General features: G+C 65.5%; 1 protein-coding gene across 1 annotated transcript; it reads right to left on the bottom strand.

Annotated features, from left to right (window-relative positions):
- Window positions 1-313: 313 nt before the first annotated feature.
- LOC119849359 (period circadian protein homolog 1-like) lies at window positions 314-16432 on the bottom strand. Its single transcript, XM_038386313.2, is given in 26 exon segments — window positions 314-531; window positions 534-645; window positions 742-892; window positions 1314-1503; window positions 2218-2389; window positions 3063-3571; window positions 3659-3807; window positions 3809-3851; window positions 4970-5093; window positions 5095-5156; window positions 5712-5839; window positions 6410-6566; window positions 6718-6826; window positions 7018-7149; window positions 7253-7361; window positions 7487-7640; window positions 8314-8420; window positions 8676-8754; window positions 8868-9010; window positions 9710-9761; window positions 10161-10362; window positions 10496-10617; window positions 10803-10957; window positions 11446-11544; window positions 12360-12710; window positions 16079-16432. Coding segments are annotated over 26 exon segments (3789 nt in total). The 5' UTR covers window positions 16171-16432; the 3' UTR covers window positions 314-445.
- Window positions 16433-16548: the final 116 nt, after the last annotated feature.

Consider the following 16548-nt stretch of genomic DNA (forward strand, 5'->3'; position numbering starts at 1 on the left):
CTCCAGCTCTGGGAGGGAAGTGGGGGGGGCTGGTGGTTAGAGCAGAGACTGCAACCAGGTGGGCAATGGGGTCGGGGAGGTGCGTCAGGGGATGGGGCAGCGCGGGGGGGACACGCCGCTCCTGGGAACGGCCCACAAAGGAGGTGGCGGCTCTCGCTGGGACGTTGCCGCCCACTGGGACAGCTGCGGCTCGTGGTTTATTGTCCCGCCTTGTCGTACAAAAACACACCTTCCAAAAATAAATACTCCGCCCTGCGCAGGGCCAGCCCCGGCCTCCCGGGGCGCCCACGGGCAGGGTAGCGGCCGAGCAGGGCCCGGCTCGGCTGGGCCTGGCTGAGTCCCGGGGCCGAGGCCGGGCCGGCACGTCTGGTCCATCCCGTGCGGTGGCCGGCTCTGAGAGGCAGCCGGCGGTGGCTGGGAGAGTGGGGCGAGGCGGGCTCGGGGCTCAGCCTGCGTTTTCGGCGCCCACCTGGGGCCGGGCCGGCTGCCCAGCCTCCTCCTCCTCCATGGCCGTGTCCGGGCAGGGGGGGCGCTGCTGCCCTCCTCCATGGGCTCCAGCGTGGCGCTCAGCTCCATGGCGTGGGGCTCCGCGTCGTAGAGGGGCGCCAGGCGGGGGGCTGCGTGACTGCCGCAGTCCAGGCAGGCCTGGGGGGGGGAAGAGCAGGAGAAGTGGGTCAGTGCGCCCGGGGACACCCCCCTACCCAGCGGCCAGGGAGCTGGGTGGGTCCAGGCCCCCCTCACCGTGACGTTGATGGCCTTCGGCAGCAGTCCCTTCTTCACCCAAGGGTGCACCGCGGCCAGCTCCTTCTTCTGCTCCTCGGTGAAGCGCGGCTGGTGCTTCTGCATCTCCCGCAGCTTCTCCCGGTCGGCCTGGAGCACGGCGGCCGTGGGGCTGCGGGGCACAGAGCCGCGTCAAGGGGGGCGACCCGGCCCCGCCCGAGCCTCCCGCCTGCCACGCTCCCACCTGCCCCGGTCAGCTCCCCCCTCACTCTGGCCCCGATCGCCAGCCTGGCCTCTGCCCCCCAGATCTGCTACCCCCTCGCCCCAATCCCCAGCCCCGCCTCTGCCCGCCAGATCTGCACCCGCATCACCTCCGCCCCTCTCACCAGCCCCACTGCTGTCCCCCAGACGTGCTCCCAATCACTTCCCCCCTCGCCCCGATGGCCAGCCCGGCTTCTGCCCCTCATATCCCAGCCCCCTCCCCTTGTTTGCTCCCGAGTGGGGCAGGCCCCCAGGTCAGCTGCTTGATCCTCTCCCGCCCCCGCCCTGCCCTCCCGGCTTGCGGGCTCAGGCCAGGGGTCCCTGGCACTCACCGGGCAGGCAGCTGGTAGGTCATCATCACCTTCTCGTCCGTGTTGGCCATGAGCAGCCAGAGGGGGTCCTGCAGCACGTACTTGACGAACTGCTCGCCAGCCCCGTCCCCGCCCGGCTGCCCTGCCCGCTCCGGCTCCGACGAGTCGATGCTGCCGAAGTACTTGCTGGTGTGGCTGCTCTTGCTGCTGGCTGCGTGGGGCCGAGGGGGAGGGGGGGGGAAAACACAGACGGGAAGCAGGAGGGGAGGGCAAATCAGCACCAGAGGCAGAAATAGAACCCAGGAGTCCTGGCTCCCAGCCCCCCCGCTCTAACCACCAGCCCCCGCTCCCCTCCCAGAGCCGGGGAGAACCCAGGAGTCCTGGCCGCCCCTGCTCTAGCCACTAGCGCCCCCTCTCCTCCCAGAGCCAGGCAGAGAACCCAGGAGTCCTGGCTCCCAGCCCCCCCTGCTCTAACCCACCAGCCCCCGCTCCCCTCCCAGAGCCAGGGAGAACCCAGGAGTCCTGGCCTCCCCTGCTCTAACCACTAGACCCCACTCTCCTCCCAGAGCCAGGAAGAGAACCCAGGAATCCTGGCTCCCAGCCCCCCATGCTCTAACCACCAGCCCCCGCTCCCCTCCCAGAGCCAGGGTGAACCCAGGAGTCCTGGTCTCCCCTGCTCTAACCACTAGCCCCCGCTCTCCTCCCAGAGCCAGGCAGAGAACCCAGGAGTCCTGGCTCCCAGTGCCCCCTGTTCTAACCTACCAGCCCCCGCTCCCCTCCCAGAGCCGGGGAGAACCCAGGAGTCCTGGCCGCCCCTGCTCTAACCACTAGCCCCCACTGCCCTCCCAGAGGTAGGGAGTTAACCCAGGAGTCCGGGCTCCTGCACCAAAGCCTCAAGCCCATCCCCTCCCAGCCCGTCTCTTACTGGTGCCGCAGGCTGAGGTGCTGCCCCCGCCGGAGCCGGAGCCGGAGCCCATGGAGCCGCTGCCCGAGGCAGCCGAGCCGGTCCCGGAGCGCGAGTCCTCCTGCAGCAACAGGTCCAGCAGGTCGCTGGAGCTGGACAGGGCGTCGTTGTTGGAGGAGTCCTGAGCTTCCACCTGCCGGGACAAGGGGGGGCGGAGAGGGGAGATCAGGACTGACCTGGGGGGCTGCACACGCACCTCCCCCAACTCACACCTTCCCCAAAAGACAGGGCTGAGGGCCCTGCCTGAATACACAGCTGGTGAGTGCCAGAGCTGGGGAGAGAACCCAGGAGTCCTGGCTCCCAGCCCTCCCTGCTCTAACCACCAGCCCCCGCTCCCCTCCCAGAGCAGGGAGAGAACCCAGGAGTCCTGGCTCCCAGCCACCCCTGCTCTAACCCACCAGCCCCCTCTCCCCTCCCAGAGCAGGGAGACATCCCAGGAGTCCTGGCTCCCAGCCACCCCTGCTCTAACCACTAGCCCCCATCTCCCCTCCCAGAGCTAGGAGAGTACCCAGGAGTTCTGGCTCTCAGCCCGCCTGCTCTAACCACTAGCCCCCGCTCCCCTCCCAGAGCAGGGAGAGAACCCAGGAGTCCTTGCTCTCAGCCCCCCCTGCTCTAACCACCAGCCCCCGCTCCCCTCCCAGAGCAGGGAGAGAACCCAGGAGTCCTGGCTCCCAGCCACCCCTGCTCTAACCACTAGCCCCCAACTACCCTCCCAGAGCTAGGGAGAGTACCCAGGAGTCCTGGCTCCCAGCCCACCTGCTCTAACCAGTAGACCCCACTCCCCTTCCCAGAAGGCGGCTCCTTACCAGGCAGGTTTCCTTCTGCGGGCCGAGCTCGCTGGCCCCTGGGGGCCCGCCGGCCCCGGCGCCTCCTGGCCCGGGCTGGCCACCGGGTGCCTCCTGCCGCTCAGCCGCCTTGGGGGCCTCCTCCATCTGCAGCAGGTTGAGCTGGAGCGGGGAGCTGCACCGGGAGTCGAAGGGGGGCGAGTGGGGCCGCTCGGGCGTGGTGGAGCGGGAGGCCTCAGGGGGGCCGAAGGGGGCTGGGAAGTACGGCGGGGGCAGGACGTAGTTGGGGAGCATCAGGGCCACCACGGGGGCCACCAGTGGGGCGGGGAAGTGTGGGGGGGGCTCGGCGGGGGGCTGGCTGGGCGGGAAGACGGGCACCACGGCGGGGAAGGGCAGGGGGGTGGCCGCGGGGGGCCAGGGGCCGGGGGGAGGCGGGGAGCCGGTGCTGTCTGACGACTTGTGCTGCTTGACACGCTTGGCCTTGGATTTGCCGCGTCGGCCGGTGCCCCGCCGCGGGCCGCGGTGCCCTGCTGGAGAAGACAAGGCGGGGGGGGGGGTTAGCGAAGGGGGCGGGGGAGCCGAGCACGAGCCCCTCCTCGCCCCCGGACGCGACCCACCTGGCTCGGCGCCCTGCCCGGCCGGCGCGTCGAAGACGTGGAGCTGGCTCAGCTCCTGGAAGCGGATGAGGAAAGCCTGCTCCTCTTGCTGAGTGTGGACGGACAGCACCTCCTTGGTGAGCCCCACGCGGCGGTACTGCTCCCGGTCGGGGGGGGGGCGCGGCCCCGGGGCCCTCCTCCAGCATCGCTGTGTCTGGGGAAGAGACCAAGGGGGGGGGGAGGAGGGGTCAGCTGGGGGGGGGCCGCCGCACACAGAGAGACACAGCGACCGAGCGGCAGAGCCGGGGATGGAACCCAGGAGTCCTGGCTCCCAGCCCACCCCCCCTAACTACCAGCCCCCCACTCCCCTGCCAGATTCAGGGATAGAACCCAGGAGTCCAGGCTCCCATCCCCCCTCTAACCACTAGCACCCACTCCCCTGCCAAAGCCAGGTATAGAACCCAGGAGTCCTGGCTCCCATCCCCCCTCTAACCACTAGCTCCCTACTTCCCTCCCAGACCCAGGGATAGAACTTAGGAGTCCTGGGTCCCAGGTTCCCCTGTGCTCTAACCCACCTGACCCCATGCCCCTCCCCAAGCCAAGGATAGAACCCAGGAGTCCTGGCTCCCTGCCCCCCCCCCCGCTAACCACTAGCCCCCACTCCCCTGCCAGAGCTAGGTATAGAACCCAGAAGTCCTGGCTCCCAGCCCTTCCCCCTACCATGCCATCAGTGCCCAGTGGAGGGCCCTGTGCGGGGGGCTCCCCGCAGCCAAGGGGCCGTTGCCAAGCAGCCGTGCTTTGTTTGGGGACCCCCCCCACCCTCCCACCAGCCCAGCGGGGGCTTCGCCAGAGACTCAGCCGTCATCAAGGAAGGAAACAAAGGAGGGAAAAAGATGTGTCAGCTGGAGGCAAAAAAAAAAAAAAGAAAATCCACTGGGGGAGGGCCACGAATCCAGCAGCCGGCCCGGCCCCCCCCCGCCCGGAGTCACCCACAGGGGTGCCCTGACAGCAGGCGTGAGGTAAGGGGGGAAAAAAGGCAAATTAAACACACACGGGGGGGAGGGGGAGAACCCAGCCCCCCGCCCCCGAGAGCCATGGAAGGAAGAGGTTACGCGGGGGGGGGGGGGGGAAGCAGAGGCTGCCAGGGAGATGACCCCCCCCCTGAATATTACGCTGCTACTGAGACGGCAGGGGGAGATCCAGGCGGCTCCCTGACGCAACCTGGGGGCGGGGCAGATCCGGCCAGCCGGAGTCGCCCAGCGCGGGGGCGCGCGCCCCCGCCCCGATGGCGGCCGCCCCGTACCCGGTTCCGGGGCTGCCCCCTCCCCGTACCCGATTCCGGGGCTTTCTTATCTCCCACGTGGACGATGGTACTGCTGAAGCTACACTGACTGGTGACAGACACCACGCTTTCGGCTTTGCTGGGCAAGGCCAGCGGGGCCAGCGGGGGTCCCACCCGCCGCGGCGGGTTCCTCCTCCTCCCTCCTGGGCTGGCTCGGCAGCATTTCCTCCACCGCATCTGTTCAAAGAGACAACGAGGGGTTAATGAGGTGAGGGACGGGGGGGGCAGAGTGGGGGGGGGGGCGCCGCCGCGAGCCCTTGGGGCGGCAGGGAGGGGGCAAAATAAAACCAACAGCCAAAAAAAAAAAAAAAAAAAAAAAAAAAAAAGCCTGCCGGGGCCGTTTTCCCCGGGGGGAAAACGGGGCCACGGTGCCCGGCGGTGGCCCCCAATCGTTTCGATTTCAAGGGAGTTTCAGTGTCGGGAAGCCGACCCAAAAACTTTTGCACCCGCCCCGGCTTTAACGCCCGGACGGGGAGGCGGCAGCCCGAAGGGAGGGACGTCCACGGCCCCGAAACGTCTCCCCCGCGCCGAATTTCCCCTTCTCTGGCCCAGCAGGGGAATAACCAGCTGGAGATCTCGGGCCGTTAGCAGCAGCTGCCCCCGGCCAGCACCAGGACCCCCCTCTATCGAGCCCCGTCAGCAGCAACAGGGTAATATCCAGAGGGAGAAACAGGGCAGCAGGCGGGGCGGGGAGGGTGTGGGGGGGGGGCAACCAGGCTGGCGGGATGATACCTTTTGCCGAGCCGGCCGGCTCCCTGCCTGCCCTCTGTTTGTCGTCGTCGGAGTTGGAGGAGCCAGTGTAGGACGAAGAGCCGCATTTCCGCTTCACCCGGCTCGGGATGTTGCAGCTTTCCAGATACCTAAAAAAAAGCCACAGGGACCAGGGTTAGCGGGGCCAAGGGATCCTTATATAACCAGCCGCCCCGCCCCAGAGGTGGCCGCATCTCGGTGCCGGGCGAGGGGTCCCAGGGTAACCAGCCGCCCCGCCCCAGAGGTGGCCGCATCTCGGCGCCGGGCGAGGGGTCCCAGGGTAACCAGCCGCCCCGCCCCAGAGGTGGCCGCATCTCGGCGCCGGGCGAGGGGTCCCAGGGTCACCAGCCGCCCCGCCCCAGAGGTGGCCGCATCTCGGCGCCGGGCGAGGGGTCCCAGGGTCACCAGCCACCCCGCCCCAGAGGTGGCCGCATCTCGGCGCCGGGCGAGGGGTCCCTGGGTCACCAGCCGCCCCGCCCCAGAGGTGGCCGCATCTCGGCGCCGGGCGAGGGGTCCCTGGGTCACCAGCCGCCCCGCCCCAGAGGTGGCCGCATCTCGGCGCCGGGCGAGGGGTCCCTGGGTCACCAGCCGCCCCGCCCCAGAGTTGGCTGCATCTCGGCACTGGGTGACCCCCCAGGGCGGGGACCGGCTCTGTGATGGGGTCTCCGGTCCCTCCTCACCTGATGATCCCATCCAGGCAGTTGATTTGCTGGTAGGAGTAACTGGAGGGCTCCTTCCTGCCCGACTCCTCAGAAGCCACCGTATGGCCCGGGCCCCGCTGCACCTCACAAGGGGCCTCCCTGCCCGGCCCACCACCATCCTGGGGCGTCTCTGGGCCTGCAACGAGGGGGGACCCGGTTCAGCTGCAGCTAGCCTTCGAGCCGCCCCCCACACGTCTCCCAAGCGACTGGGGGTGACCAAAGAGGGGCTGGTACCCAGGATGGCAAACCTGCCTCCCCCCTGGCCGCGGGGGCCCCAGGGCTCTCACCTGCGCGGGGGGGCTTGGCAGCCGGCGGTTTGGCGCGGGACTCAATGAACACCTGCTGGCCCTGGTTCTTCACCATGTGCACGTCCTTGCAGAACTGCTGGAAGGTCATCTGGGGACAGGAGGTGGGGTCAGGGCAGAGGGAAGGGGGCCCCGCTCCCAGTCTCCCCCATGCCCCCCCCGCTCTCATCACCAGCTCCCACTCCCCTCCCAGAGCCAGGGAGAGAACCCAGGAGTCCTGGCTCCCAGCCCTCCAGCTCTAACCGCTAGCCCCCACTCCCCTCCCAGAGCCGGGGCTCTTACCGGCCGCTGGGCCTGCGTCTCCTCGGCGGGGAGGCCGTTGCTGTCGCTGGAGGAGGCCGCGCTCAGGAACTGCTCGTGGGACGTGTTGCTGGCCATGCTGCAGAGCCCCACGGAGCCATTGCTGTGCACAGGCTGGGGGGGGGGGGGGGGACGGGAGAGAGGGAGGCAGATTGGGGGTTAGCAGCCGGAGGGAGGCATCTCGGGGTGGGGGGGCTAAGGAGGGAGCGCGGCCCACCTGGAGGAGCAGCCGGTGGATCTGCTCCGAGAGCTCCTGGATGTCGGGCTCCAGCGGCCGCATCTTGAGTGCCTTGGGGGCTGTGAAGACGTCTTCGTTGAGGGGACCCCTGTGCGGTGTGGGAGGAGAGAAGGGTCAGGGCAAGGCTGGGTGGCTCCCGGAACTGCAAGCCGGCCGGAGATCCTCGGAGGCGGGGGGTCTTCCCCCCCCCGCCAGGCAGGGCCCGTTACTCACGTGCGCACTTTGTGGCGCCCCATGACGAAGGAGACCTTGCGGCTCCAGGGGTTGACGAAGCTGGACCAGCTGGTGTCGATGGTGACGTACTCGCCGTTGCGGGTGCAGAAACGGAGCGGGGAGTGGTCGAAGGGCTGCCCGCCGTACTGGAGAACTGGGGGGGGGGGCAAAAGGAGGAAGAGGGATCAGTGTCTGAGACACACCCCCGCCATTTCCCTCCCAGAGCTGGGGAGAGAACCCAGGAGTCCTGGCTCCCAGCCCCCCTGCTCTAACCACTACACCCCACCCCCCCCCCCCCAGAGCCAGGGAGAGAACCCAGGAGTCCTGGGTCCCAGCCCCTTCTACCCGTGGCCTCTCCAATGCAAGGAGCTCACTAAGCAAGACACGGCCAGAGGATGCCAGTCGGTGAAAACCCCCCAAGGCCAGGCTGATCTGGGGCAGGAGCAGGGGATTCCTTCCTGACCCCAAACCTGGCAATCCGTTGGACCCAGAGCAGGTGAGCTAGCCCCAGCACCGAAACAGCTCGGGAGCGGTTTTATGTGCCAGCAAAGGTCACCAGCCCAGCCGGGAGCTGAGCTTGGATGTTTCATAGGAAGGTGGAGAAAAAAATCCCTGAACAGATTTTGCCAATTGCCCGTGGGGAGGAATCTCCCTTCCTGCCCCCGGCAGGCTCCAGGCTGAAGCCCTGAAGCATGAGAGTGGATTAGAGTTAGCATCCAAACGGGGAGCTGCAAATGACGCTCACCCTTTGGTTCTTCCCCCCTGGCACCTTTGGGATCCCCCCTTTCCCACTCAGACACCCCCAGGGTCCCCCCCCCCCCACTCACTTTTTTTGTGGATGGCCAGCATGAGCGGCCTGTCCTCCGGGTGCAGGTAGAAGAGGACGGGCGTGCCAATCAGGTCCTGGGGGAGGTAACCCAGCAAGGGGGCAGCCCTGGGAAATCAGACGGGCACCGTGAGCTGGCGTCCCTTGACGGGCCCCGCCGCCCACCAAGGTCCCGGCCTCGACAGGACCCGCAGCCTAGCTACAGGAAAGGTTGACCCAAAGCAACAGTCGGTTAGGGGGCAGCGCTGGCCCGCAGGGGACCCTTCAAGCTTCGCGGTGGTGCTGGATCCGGTGCTGTGGGGGCAGCCCGGATACATAGAAGGTGTCTCCCCCGCCCATCCCGGGCTCGGCCAACCTGCTCACCTCTCGTCCACGTCCTGGAACAAGCAGCTGGGGGTGTGCCTGGTGGTGAAGATCCGCTTATCGGTCGGGATCCGGGGAGCTGGGGTGGGGAAGAGGTGCAGGCTGGGGTTAGGACACAGGCTGGGGGGGCACAGGGAGGAGCTCTCCCTTGGCCTGTCCGCCCCCCAGCCCTGTTCCCCCGCCCCAGCTCACCTTCGTATCCCGAGTGGATGCGCTCGGCGATGAGCAGGCAGCAGGGCTGGCCCTCGGCGCTGTCCGAGGGGCGCACCTTGGCCAGGTAGGGGGTGAGCCGGAAGGGGGAGTAACACAGCTCCCGCCCACGAGCGCGGCCTCCGCTGAGAAACAAACGCCTGCAATAAGACCAGAGGCCAGAGGAGACCAGGACCAACCAGCAACGACAACCGCAGGACCCCTCTGCCCCAGCCCCCCGGCACTGGGGGCTGCCTGTCCCAGCCCCAGATCCCCTCTTCCGGGTGCAGCTGGGAACATGGCATTTGGGGTTCCCTTCCCCACCCCAGATCCCACCCTCCGATGGGCGGCTGGGAACATGGGGCATGGGGTCCCTGCCCCAGATCCCCTAGGCACTGCTGGGAACACGGGATGTGGGGTTCCCTTCCCTCCAGATCCCCCAGCTTCCAGGGAGCTGCTGTGAGCACGGGGTGCCCTGCCCCTCCCGGTGGCAATGCCCATGCTGAAGGGAGCGAGTGGGAAGAGGGGGCGCAGACAGGATCAGCTTGGCTTCCCCAAACAGTGGGGCGCTTGGGGCGGGAGCAAATCTGGGCCCAAGCAGACGGATCCGGGGCCCGCTGAGATATTCCTCTCCATTCTCCAACTTGAGGATCTCCCGTCTCGCAGCCTGGAAAGGCTGGGATGTGGGGCACAAGGCCACAGGGGGCCCAGCGCGGCAGAGGGCGAAGGGAAGCTGGCTGGGATTTGCCGCGTGGGATCTGAACGCCAGCCCCCAAGGATCCCCCAGCGCGGCACCCCCTCACCGCATCCGAGACGACACCCTGCCTGCCGCAGGTGGAACTCACCTGATCCGGCAGAAGACCGATTTCTCTTGGGTGTAGCCCACGGCGGCCGCAGCTGGGGACAAAGACCGAAGGGCAGGGGGTTAGCGGGGGCTGGGAAGGCTCTGTGCCCCTCTCAGAGCTGGGGGAGAGAACCCAAGAGTCCTGGCTCTCAGCCCCCTGCTCTAACCACTAGACCCCACTCCCCTCCCAGAGCAGGGGAGAGAACCCAGGAGTCCTGGCTCCCAGCCCCCTGCTCTAACCACTAGGCCCCATGCCCCTTCCAGAACAGAACCCAGGAGTCCTGGCTCCCAGCCCGCTGCTCTAACCACTAGACCCCACTCCCCTCCCAGAGCTGGGGAGAGAGCCCAGGAGTCCTGGCTCCCAACCCCCCCCCGCTTTAACCACGGGACCCCAGATGGGCATGTGAGCAGACCCCAGCCCCAGATCCCCACCCCCGGTCCCAGGCACTCACTGGCCGAGGTGCAGGCGCTCCAGGAGGGCAGGTGGTAGGACGCGGTGGAGGCATAGAAGATGCTGACGTCCTGGGGGGCCAGGAACTCGGCGAAGGTGGCCCCCTTGAAGACGTCCCTCTTGCAATGCAGGACGAAGGCCGCCTGATCCGAGATGTAGAGGATCTTGCCGGTGACAAAGGAGACGGCCACGGCGAACGTGTCCTGCGGGGACAGGGGGCAGTTGGGAGGCAGGGCGGGGCAGCGGGCTGGGGGAGACGGACAGGGCTTGGAGGGCCGGGGGGGGGGGATCCCGGGAGCCAGGACCCCCACGAGGGGGCAGGCGGGGGGCACTCACGGGGTTCTTGAGGGTGTACTCGGAGGTCATGCCCTCCAGCTCGGCGACGGTGTAACTGGCCACATCCAGGTGGCAGGGCTGGCTCTCGTCGATGGTCCACTGCTGGTAGTAGTCGTGGCTGGCTGCGGGGGGGGGGGGGGGGGAGCAGAGAGCCCGTCAGCACTGGGAGCGTGGGCACCTCCTGCCCGCCACGGGCTGGGCACAACTCAGCCGGCCCTGCCCAGCAGCCTCCGTGGCCCCACACTGCGGGTCCCTTTGGGATCTCGCCCCCCCACCCGGTGCGCCGCGCCCCCCCAGTGCCGCCTACCTTGGACCTGTTTGACGCAGGACAGCGCATACTGCAGGGTGGCCAAGGTGCCCGACTGGCCCTTTCCACGTTTCTCTGAGGGCAGCCGGATCTTCATCTCCTTCAGCGCCTTCATCAGCTCCTTCTGGGTCTTCACCCGCGCAGACTGCTCGCTGCTGCAGGGGGGGAACGGGGGGGGCCGTGAGCCACCAGCCCAAGCCCCCCACCACCAGCACCGCGAGGGGCAAAGGACGGTGTCCAACACCCCCCCGCTGGGGGGTAGCCCCACACCACCCGGCCGCAGGGAGGGGGAAGGAGTTGCCCACGGTCACGGTGTGAGTCAGTGCAAGACCCAGGAAGAGAACCCAGGAGGCCTGGCTCCCAGCCCCCCACCCCCACACTAACCCACCGCCCCCCACTCCCCTCCCAGAGGCAGGGAGAGAACTCAGGAGTCCTGGCTCCCAGTCCCCCCTGCTCTAACCACTAGACCCCACTCCCCTCCCAGAGCTAGGGAGAGAACCCAGGAGTCCTGGCTCCCAGTCCCCACCCCCCTCCCAGAGGCAGGGAGAGAACCCAGGAGTCCTGCCTCCCAGCCCTGATTCCCCTCCCAGAGCTAGGGAGAGAACCCAGGCATCCTGGCTCTCAGCCCCCACCGCCCGCCTACCTGCAGCCGCTGGAGGAGGGATTGTCCTGCTCGGAGCTGGTGCTCAGCAAGCTGTAGGCGATGGAGCTGGTGGGGGGCGACGGGCTCTGGGAGTTGGTGCTGCGAGGGGGCGGGAGGGGGAGGGAGAGAGACGGGGGCTGTTCAGATCCGCGGCCCTGTGGCCCCGCTGCCCCGCGGGAATGGCACGAGGGGGGCCCGGCGTCCTCCGCACCATGGCGGGGGGGTCCCGAGGCAGATCCAGAGCGGCCACCTGGCTCTTCTCAGGGGGGGAGGATGAGAGCTAGCATCCCAGGCCCCCATGGGCACCCCCTCCCCCCCAAAATGCCAGGCACGAATGGGCAGAGGGGCCCCTCCCCCATTCCCAGGCTGGGGGAGGCACAGACCACACCCATCACCTAGGTCACCCTGACCTGCCTTCTAGACACCCCACCATCCCCACTCCCTCCTCTTCCCAGGACGGATCCCCCACACTCCCGCCCTACGCCAGCAAGTCACACCACACCAGCCCTGTCTCTGCCCCCGGACGCCAGGGTCCGCCAGCCGGCCCGCGCCCCTCCATGCCCCCAGACGCCAGGGTCCGCCAGCCAGCCCGCGCCCCTCCATGCTCCCAGACGCCAAGGTCCGCCAGCCGGCCTGCGCCCCTCCATGCCCCCGGACACCAAGGTCCACAAATGTGGCGAGGTGTGCCGGCAGCTAGTCCATGCCCCGGGACGCCGGGGTCCGCCAGCCGGCCCGCGCCCCTGCATGCCCCCGGACGCCAAGGTCCACAAACGTGGCAAGGCGTGCCGGCAGCTAGTCCATGCCCCCGGACGTCGGGGTCCGCCAGCCGGCCCGTGCCCCCCGGGGTCTGCGAACCGGCCCACGCCCCTCCATGCCCCCGGATGCCGGGGTCCGCACACCTCCCCCCGCCCTACCTCTTGCTGCTCTCAGTGGTCTCCAGCAGGGCCGAGTCCTTGCCGTTCCCACTGCTGCTGCAATCGCTGCGCAGGGAGTCCCGGCCATGCGACTCATTGCCACTGGACCCGTTGCTGTTGGCGTCCATGTCGTCAGTGGCCCGGCCCTGGGACTCGGCCCCTCGCTGGGTCCGGGTCCGCCGGGGGGCTCCAGAGTTGGCTCCAATCACGCTTGCCCCCTCGAAGGGCGTCTGGCCTGGCTCGCAGCTGGCACTCATGATCGGGGAGGACCCGGGGACATCACCCGGCCCGTGGGGAGGTGCAGGGTTCGGGGCAGGAGAAGGATCCGGTCGGAGAAGTCGTAGGCTGTACCTGTGACAGAAGAGAGGGGCAGGTGGTTATAGTCCCCCCACGGACTCATAGATCCAGCCTACTACAAGAGGCTGCAGGGGGAACCTCCCCCCACCCCGGGGCACTTCCCCGCACCATCTCCTGGGGGATTGATTGACTTCGACACACACCCTTCCTCTGCCGCCCCGCTGGCTCTTAACCCTAATTTCACCCCCCATTTCCTGAGCCCAGCCAGCCCTGGCATACACCCCCCCCCCGCCCCAAGGTGTGGTGGATGAAAGGAGCTCTCCATCAGACCCCTTGGCACACGGATAGGCAGGGTTATTACTCACCAAAAATACACTGCTAAGGGACAAATGCTGCCCAGAGCCCGGGAGAGAACCCAGGAGTCCTGCCTCCCAGCCCCCCCCTGCTCTAACCCACCAGCCCCCATTCCCCTCCCAGAGCCCGGGAGAGAACCCAGGAGTCCTGGCTCCCAGCCCCCCCTGCTCTAACCCACCAGCCCCCATTCCCCTCCCAGAGCCCGGGAGAGAACCCAGGAGTCCTGCCTTCCAGCCCCCCCTGCTCTAACCCACCAGCCCCCCGCTCCCCTCCCAGAGCCCGGGAGAGAACCCAGGAGTCCTGCCTCCCAGCCCCCCCTGCTCTAACCCACCAGCCCCCATTCCCCTCCCAGAGCCCGGGAGAGAACCCAGGAGTCCTGCCTCCCAGCCCCCCCTGCTCTAACCCACCAGCCCCCCGCTCCCCTCCCAGAGCCCGGGAAAGAACCCAGGAGTCCTGGCTCATAGGTCCACGCCTCCTCTCCCCTGCATCACTTCCGACAGCCAGGCCAAAGCCCCCGGGTGTCATTTGGACACAGCCCGGAGGTCCGGGCGCCGAGCCCCACCCCAGATGTCGGCCCCTTTCTCCCGAGCCTGCTGGAGCCGGCCCCATGGGGCCCACGGCAGTGCAGTGAGCTCTCAGCCCAGTGAGCCGCGGTGGGTCTATTTCAGGCACCAAAGCCGGCCTATTCTTAGCGCGGCTGTTTGCTCTCAGCCTCTGATTGGGACCACGAGGCACTTTACGCTCGGCCGGTAAGTTCTTCGCCACCTGGCTATATTTAGCCCCCGTCCGAGAGACGGGGAGCTAAGCCGACCTGGGCCGGAGCCAAAGGTTTTGTAAACAGAGAGTCGGCAAAGACGCCGCGGAATGACCCGGATTCGCCCATTTTGAGGCCGCGAGATCCGCCCGGCGGCAGGGACCCCCGAAAGCCCCACAACGAATTGCCAATTTCAAATCACCTCCTCCGCTTTAGCTACCAGCCAGGACCCGAGCACCACGGGCCACGTTCCCCTGGCAACAAGAGGCAGCGATGGGGGAAGTCAACCACGGTTACCAGAGAAACTGGGAATATGGCACTCGGGTCCTGACAGATACATACACCAACAAATGGATTTTTTTTTTTTTAAATGCTTCTTTGGACAGCCAGAGACAGTGGGGATGGACGGACGGATAGATAGCCAGATGGACACTTTACTGCTGGATACCCAGATCTTCTGGATGCGGAAAGCAAGGGACCTGATCCCGTAGTTAATGGAACCGAACGAAAAGTGTGGACCACCTCAACTCCTCACCGTGACCGGGATGAGCTGTGTGGGTGCTCAGCCGTTTGGAAAGGGGAGCCTTTATATTTAAGGGGTGTCAACATAGATTTGAGGAGCCTCACTTTACGAGCCCAGCTTCGGCCTAAAACTTTACACTGATTCGGTTTACCAAGTGCTTGCCTACACCCCAACTGGCACAGAAGGAGCTCAATCCGTTTAGATGCACACCTTTAATGACTTGGGTGAAAGTCTATATGTGGCTGCTTATTCTGGAGTAAGAACACCCTATTCAGATTTCATTTATACTAGCAATGGAGTGAATTCAAATCAGACCAGGGCACTCTTACTCCAGATTAAGGACTCAGATACACACCAAAGATGTATTGCTTTAACTACCCCAGAACTGTTCTGATTCTGATATCCTTTAAGGTTGCTCCCAATTGATTGGAACTGGAATATAGTGTGTCCGCATGGCGTTGTGGGTGAGTGAAATTAAGATGTTTTAAAAATAATAAGATTTCAATAGCCCTGAATCAATAATAAGAGAGAAAATAAAAGCTCAGAGTTGGCCCGGGGTGGGGGGGGAATCTACCTTTTCTCAAGACAACACTAAACCTATCACTTGCCGGGATTACACACACACACACACACACACACACACACACACACACACAGAAACAGGCAACAGCTGCAAACACACACACGGAGAAATGGGTACAGACACACACAGCAGGAGAAAAACACAATAGCTATACACACACACTTATTTAGCAGGGAAAGACATTCCTAAGCAAGCGAGCCCTGACCTGGCTGCATCTGCAACCCAGATACAACCACCATGAAGGGGCTGCGAGTGTCTACACCAGAACCTTGCACCAATTTAATTTAAGGGGAGAGATTTTAAGCCAATTGAAACTGGTGCAAAGGGCTGCGTGGACACTTTTACAGCTTTTGTTGGGCTTATCGTGGGGTAGCTACTTGAAACCAACAATAAGCCAACCCCAACCCGAAACAGCCCCCACCCTGGGGTTTGCACCAGCTGGACTCAATTGGTTTAAAAACCCGATTTAAGTGAAACCAGCGGCAAAGCCTAAATACAAACCAAAAGGGGTCAGGGGGAGGGAAATCAATGGTGTCTCCCCGCAGAGAAAAAGTAAATTTCAGCTCCTGCCTGTCTGATAAGCGCAGGAAAAGAAGGAGTCAAAAAACACAGACCCGCTTGCACAGCTGACTAGAGTTTAAACAAGACTTTCGATAGCCGCCTCCAAAACAAATCAAGTCACCCATGACCCCGTCCCAAGCTTCAATTCCCACCCACCCCCATCCAAGTTACAACTCTTGCATCCTTTTCCCTGTGTTGTTTACTAACACATTTGCTACAAGCTCACCCGACAAACCAGCCACCCCTCTCTCCAAAGCGGGTGCCCGCCTATCCTGCGCCAGCTTTCCACCTGGCTGCATTGCAAAACCTCACCCTACAAAAATATATATATACACATAGCTTCCCGGGGCCAATTAGCATGCCAGTGACAAAGGCCAAGGGCAGGGAAACAGCCGGCTGGCACGCCCTGCCTTGGAAAGCGGGACTGTGGGAACGACTGATCCCTTTGCAGAGAGAACATTTTGTGCTGGCAGAACAAATCCTCATGCGTCAGCCCCAGCTGACCTCCGGGGAGGAGCCCGCAGCCCTAGATCTGAAGGGCTGCGGAGGGGGAGGGAAGGTGGTGAGAACAGGGGAGAGCCCGCAGCCATTAAAGGGGGCACATGCATGGAAATCTGGGGGGGGGCGAGGGGGGATTTCACACTCACAGTGACAGCGGTGAGTCTCTGGTGACTTTGGTGCTGCAAACCCCACCACGGCCAGCCGGTTCCTCCTGGCTGCCCAGGGCTCCAGGGTGCATCCTCCACAGCCAGGCACCCCCAAAATGCCACCAGCGCCTGGCGGCTCTGGCAGGGATGCTGCCCCCAATTGTGTAACACCCGGCGGCCTCGGCATTGGCCAGCAGCTGGGTGATGTCAGCGCATGTTACACATGCCTGCACGTGGACCGTGGTGCTGCCACCCCAGGTTCCGGGCCGGCTCTCATTGGCTGAGCGGGCCGATCAATGGGAGCCAGGCCTGCTCGCATAATCAGCCAGCGAAAGCATCAACAAACCTCATGCCAGCTGCTGGCAGGGCATCAAAAAAAAAATCAATCAGATCAGGGGGAAAACAGAGCCAAGCAAGATGCACCAGGATTTTTGCTGTAAAGTCCTACAGGGCTGGCAACAAGGCAGATT

This window comes from Dermochelys coriacea, chromosome 28 (assembly GCF_009764565.3).
Source record: "Dermochelys coriacea isolate rDerCor1 chromosome 28, rDerCor1.pri.v4, whole genome shotgun sequence".
NCBI lineage: Eukaryota > Metazoa > Chordata > Testudines > Dermochelyidae > Dermochelys > Dermochelys coriacea.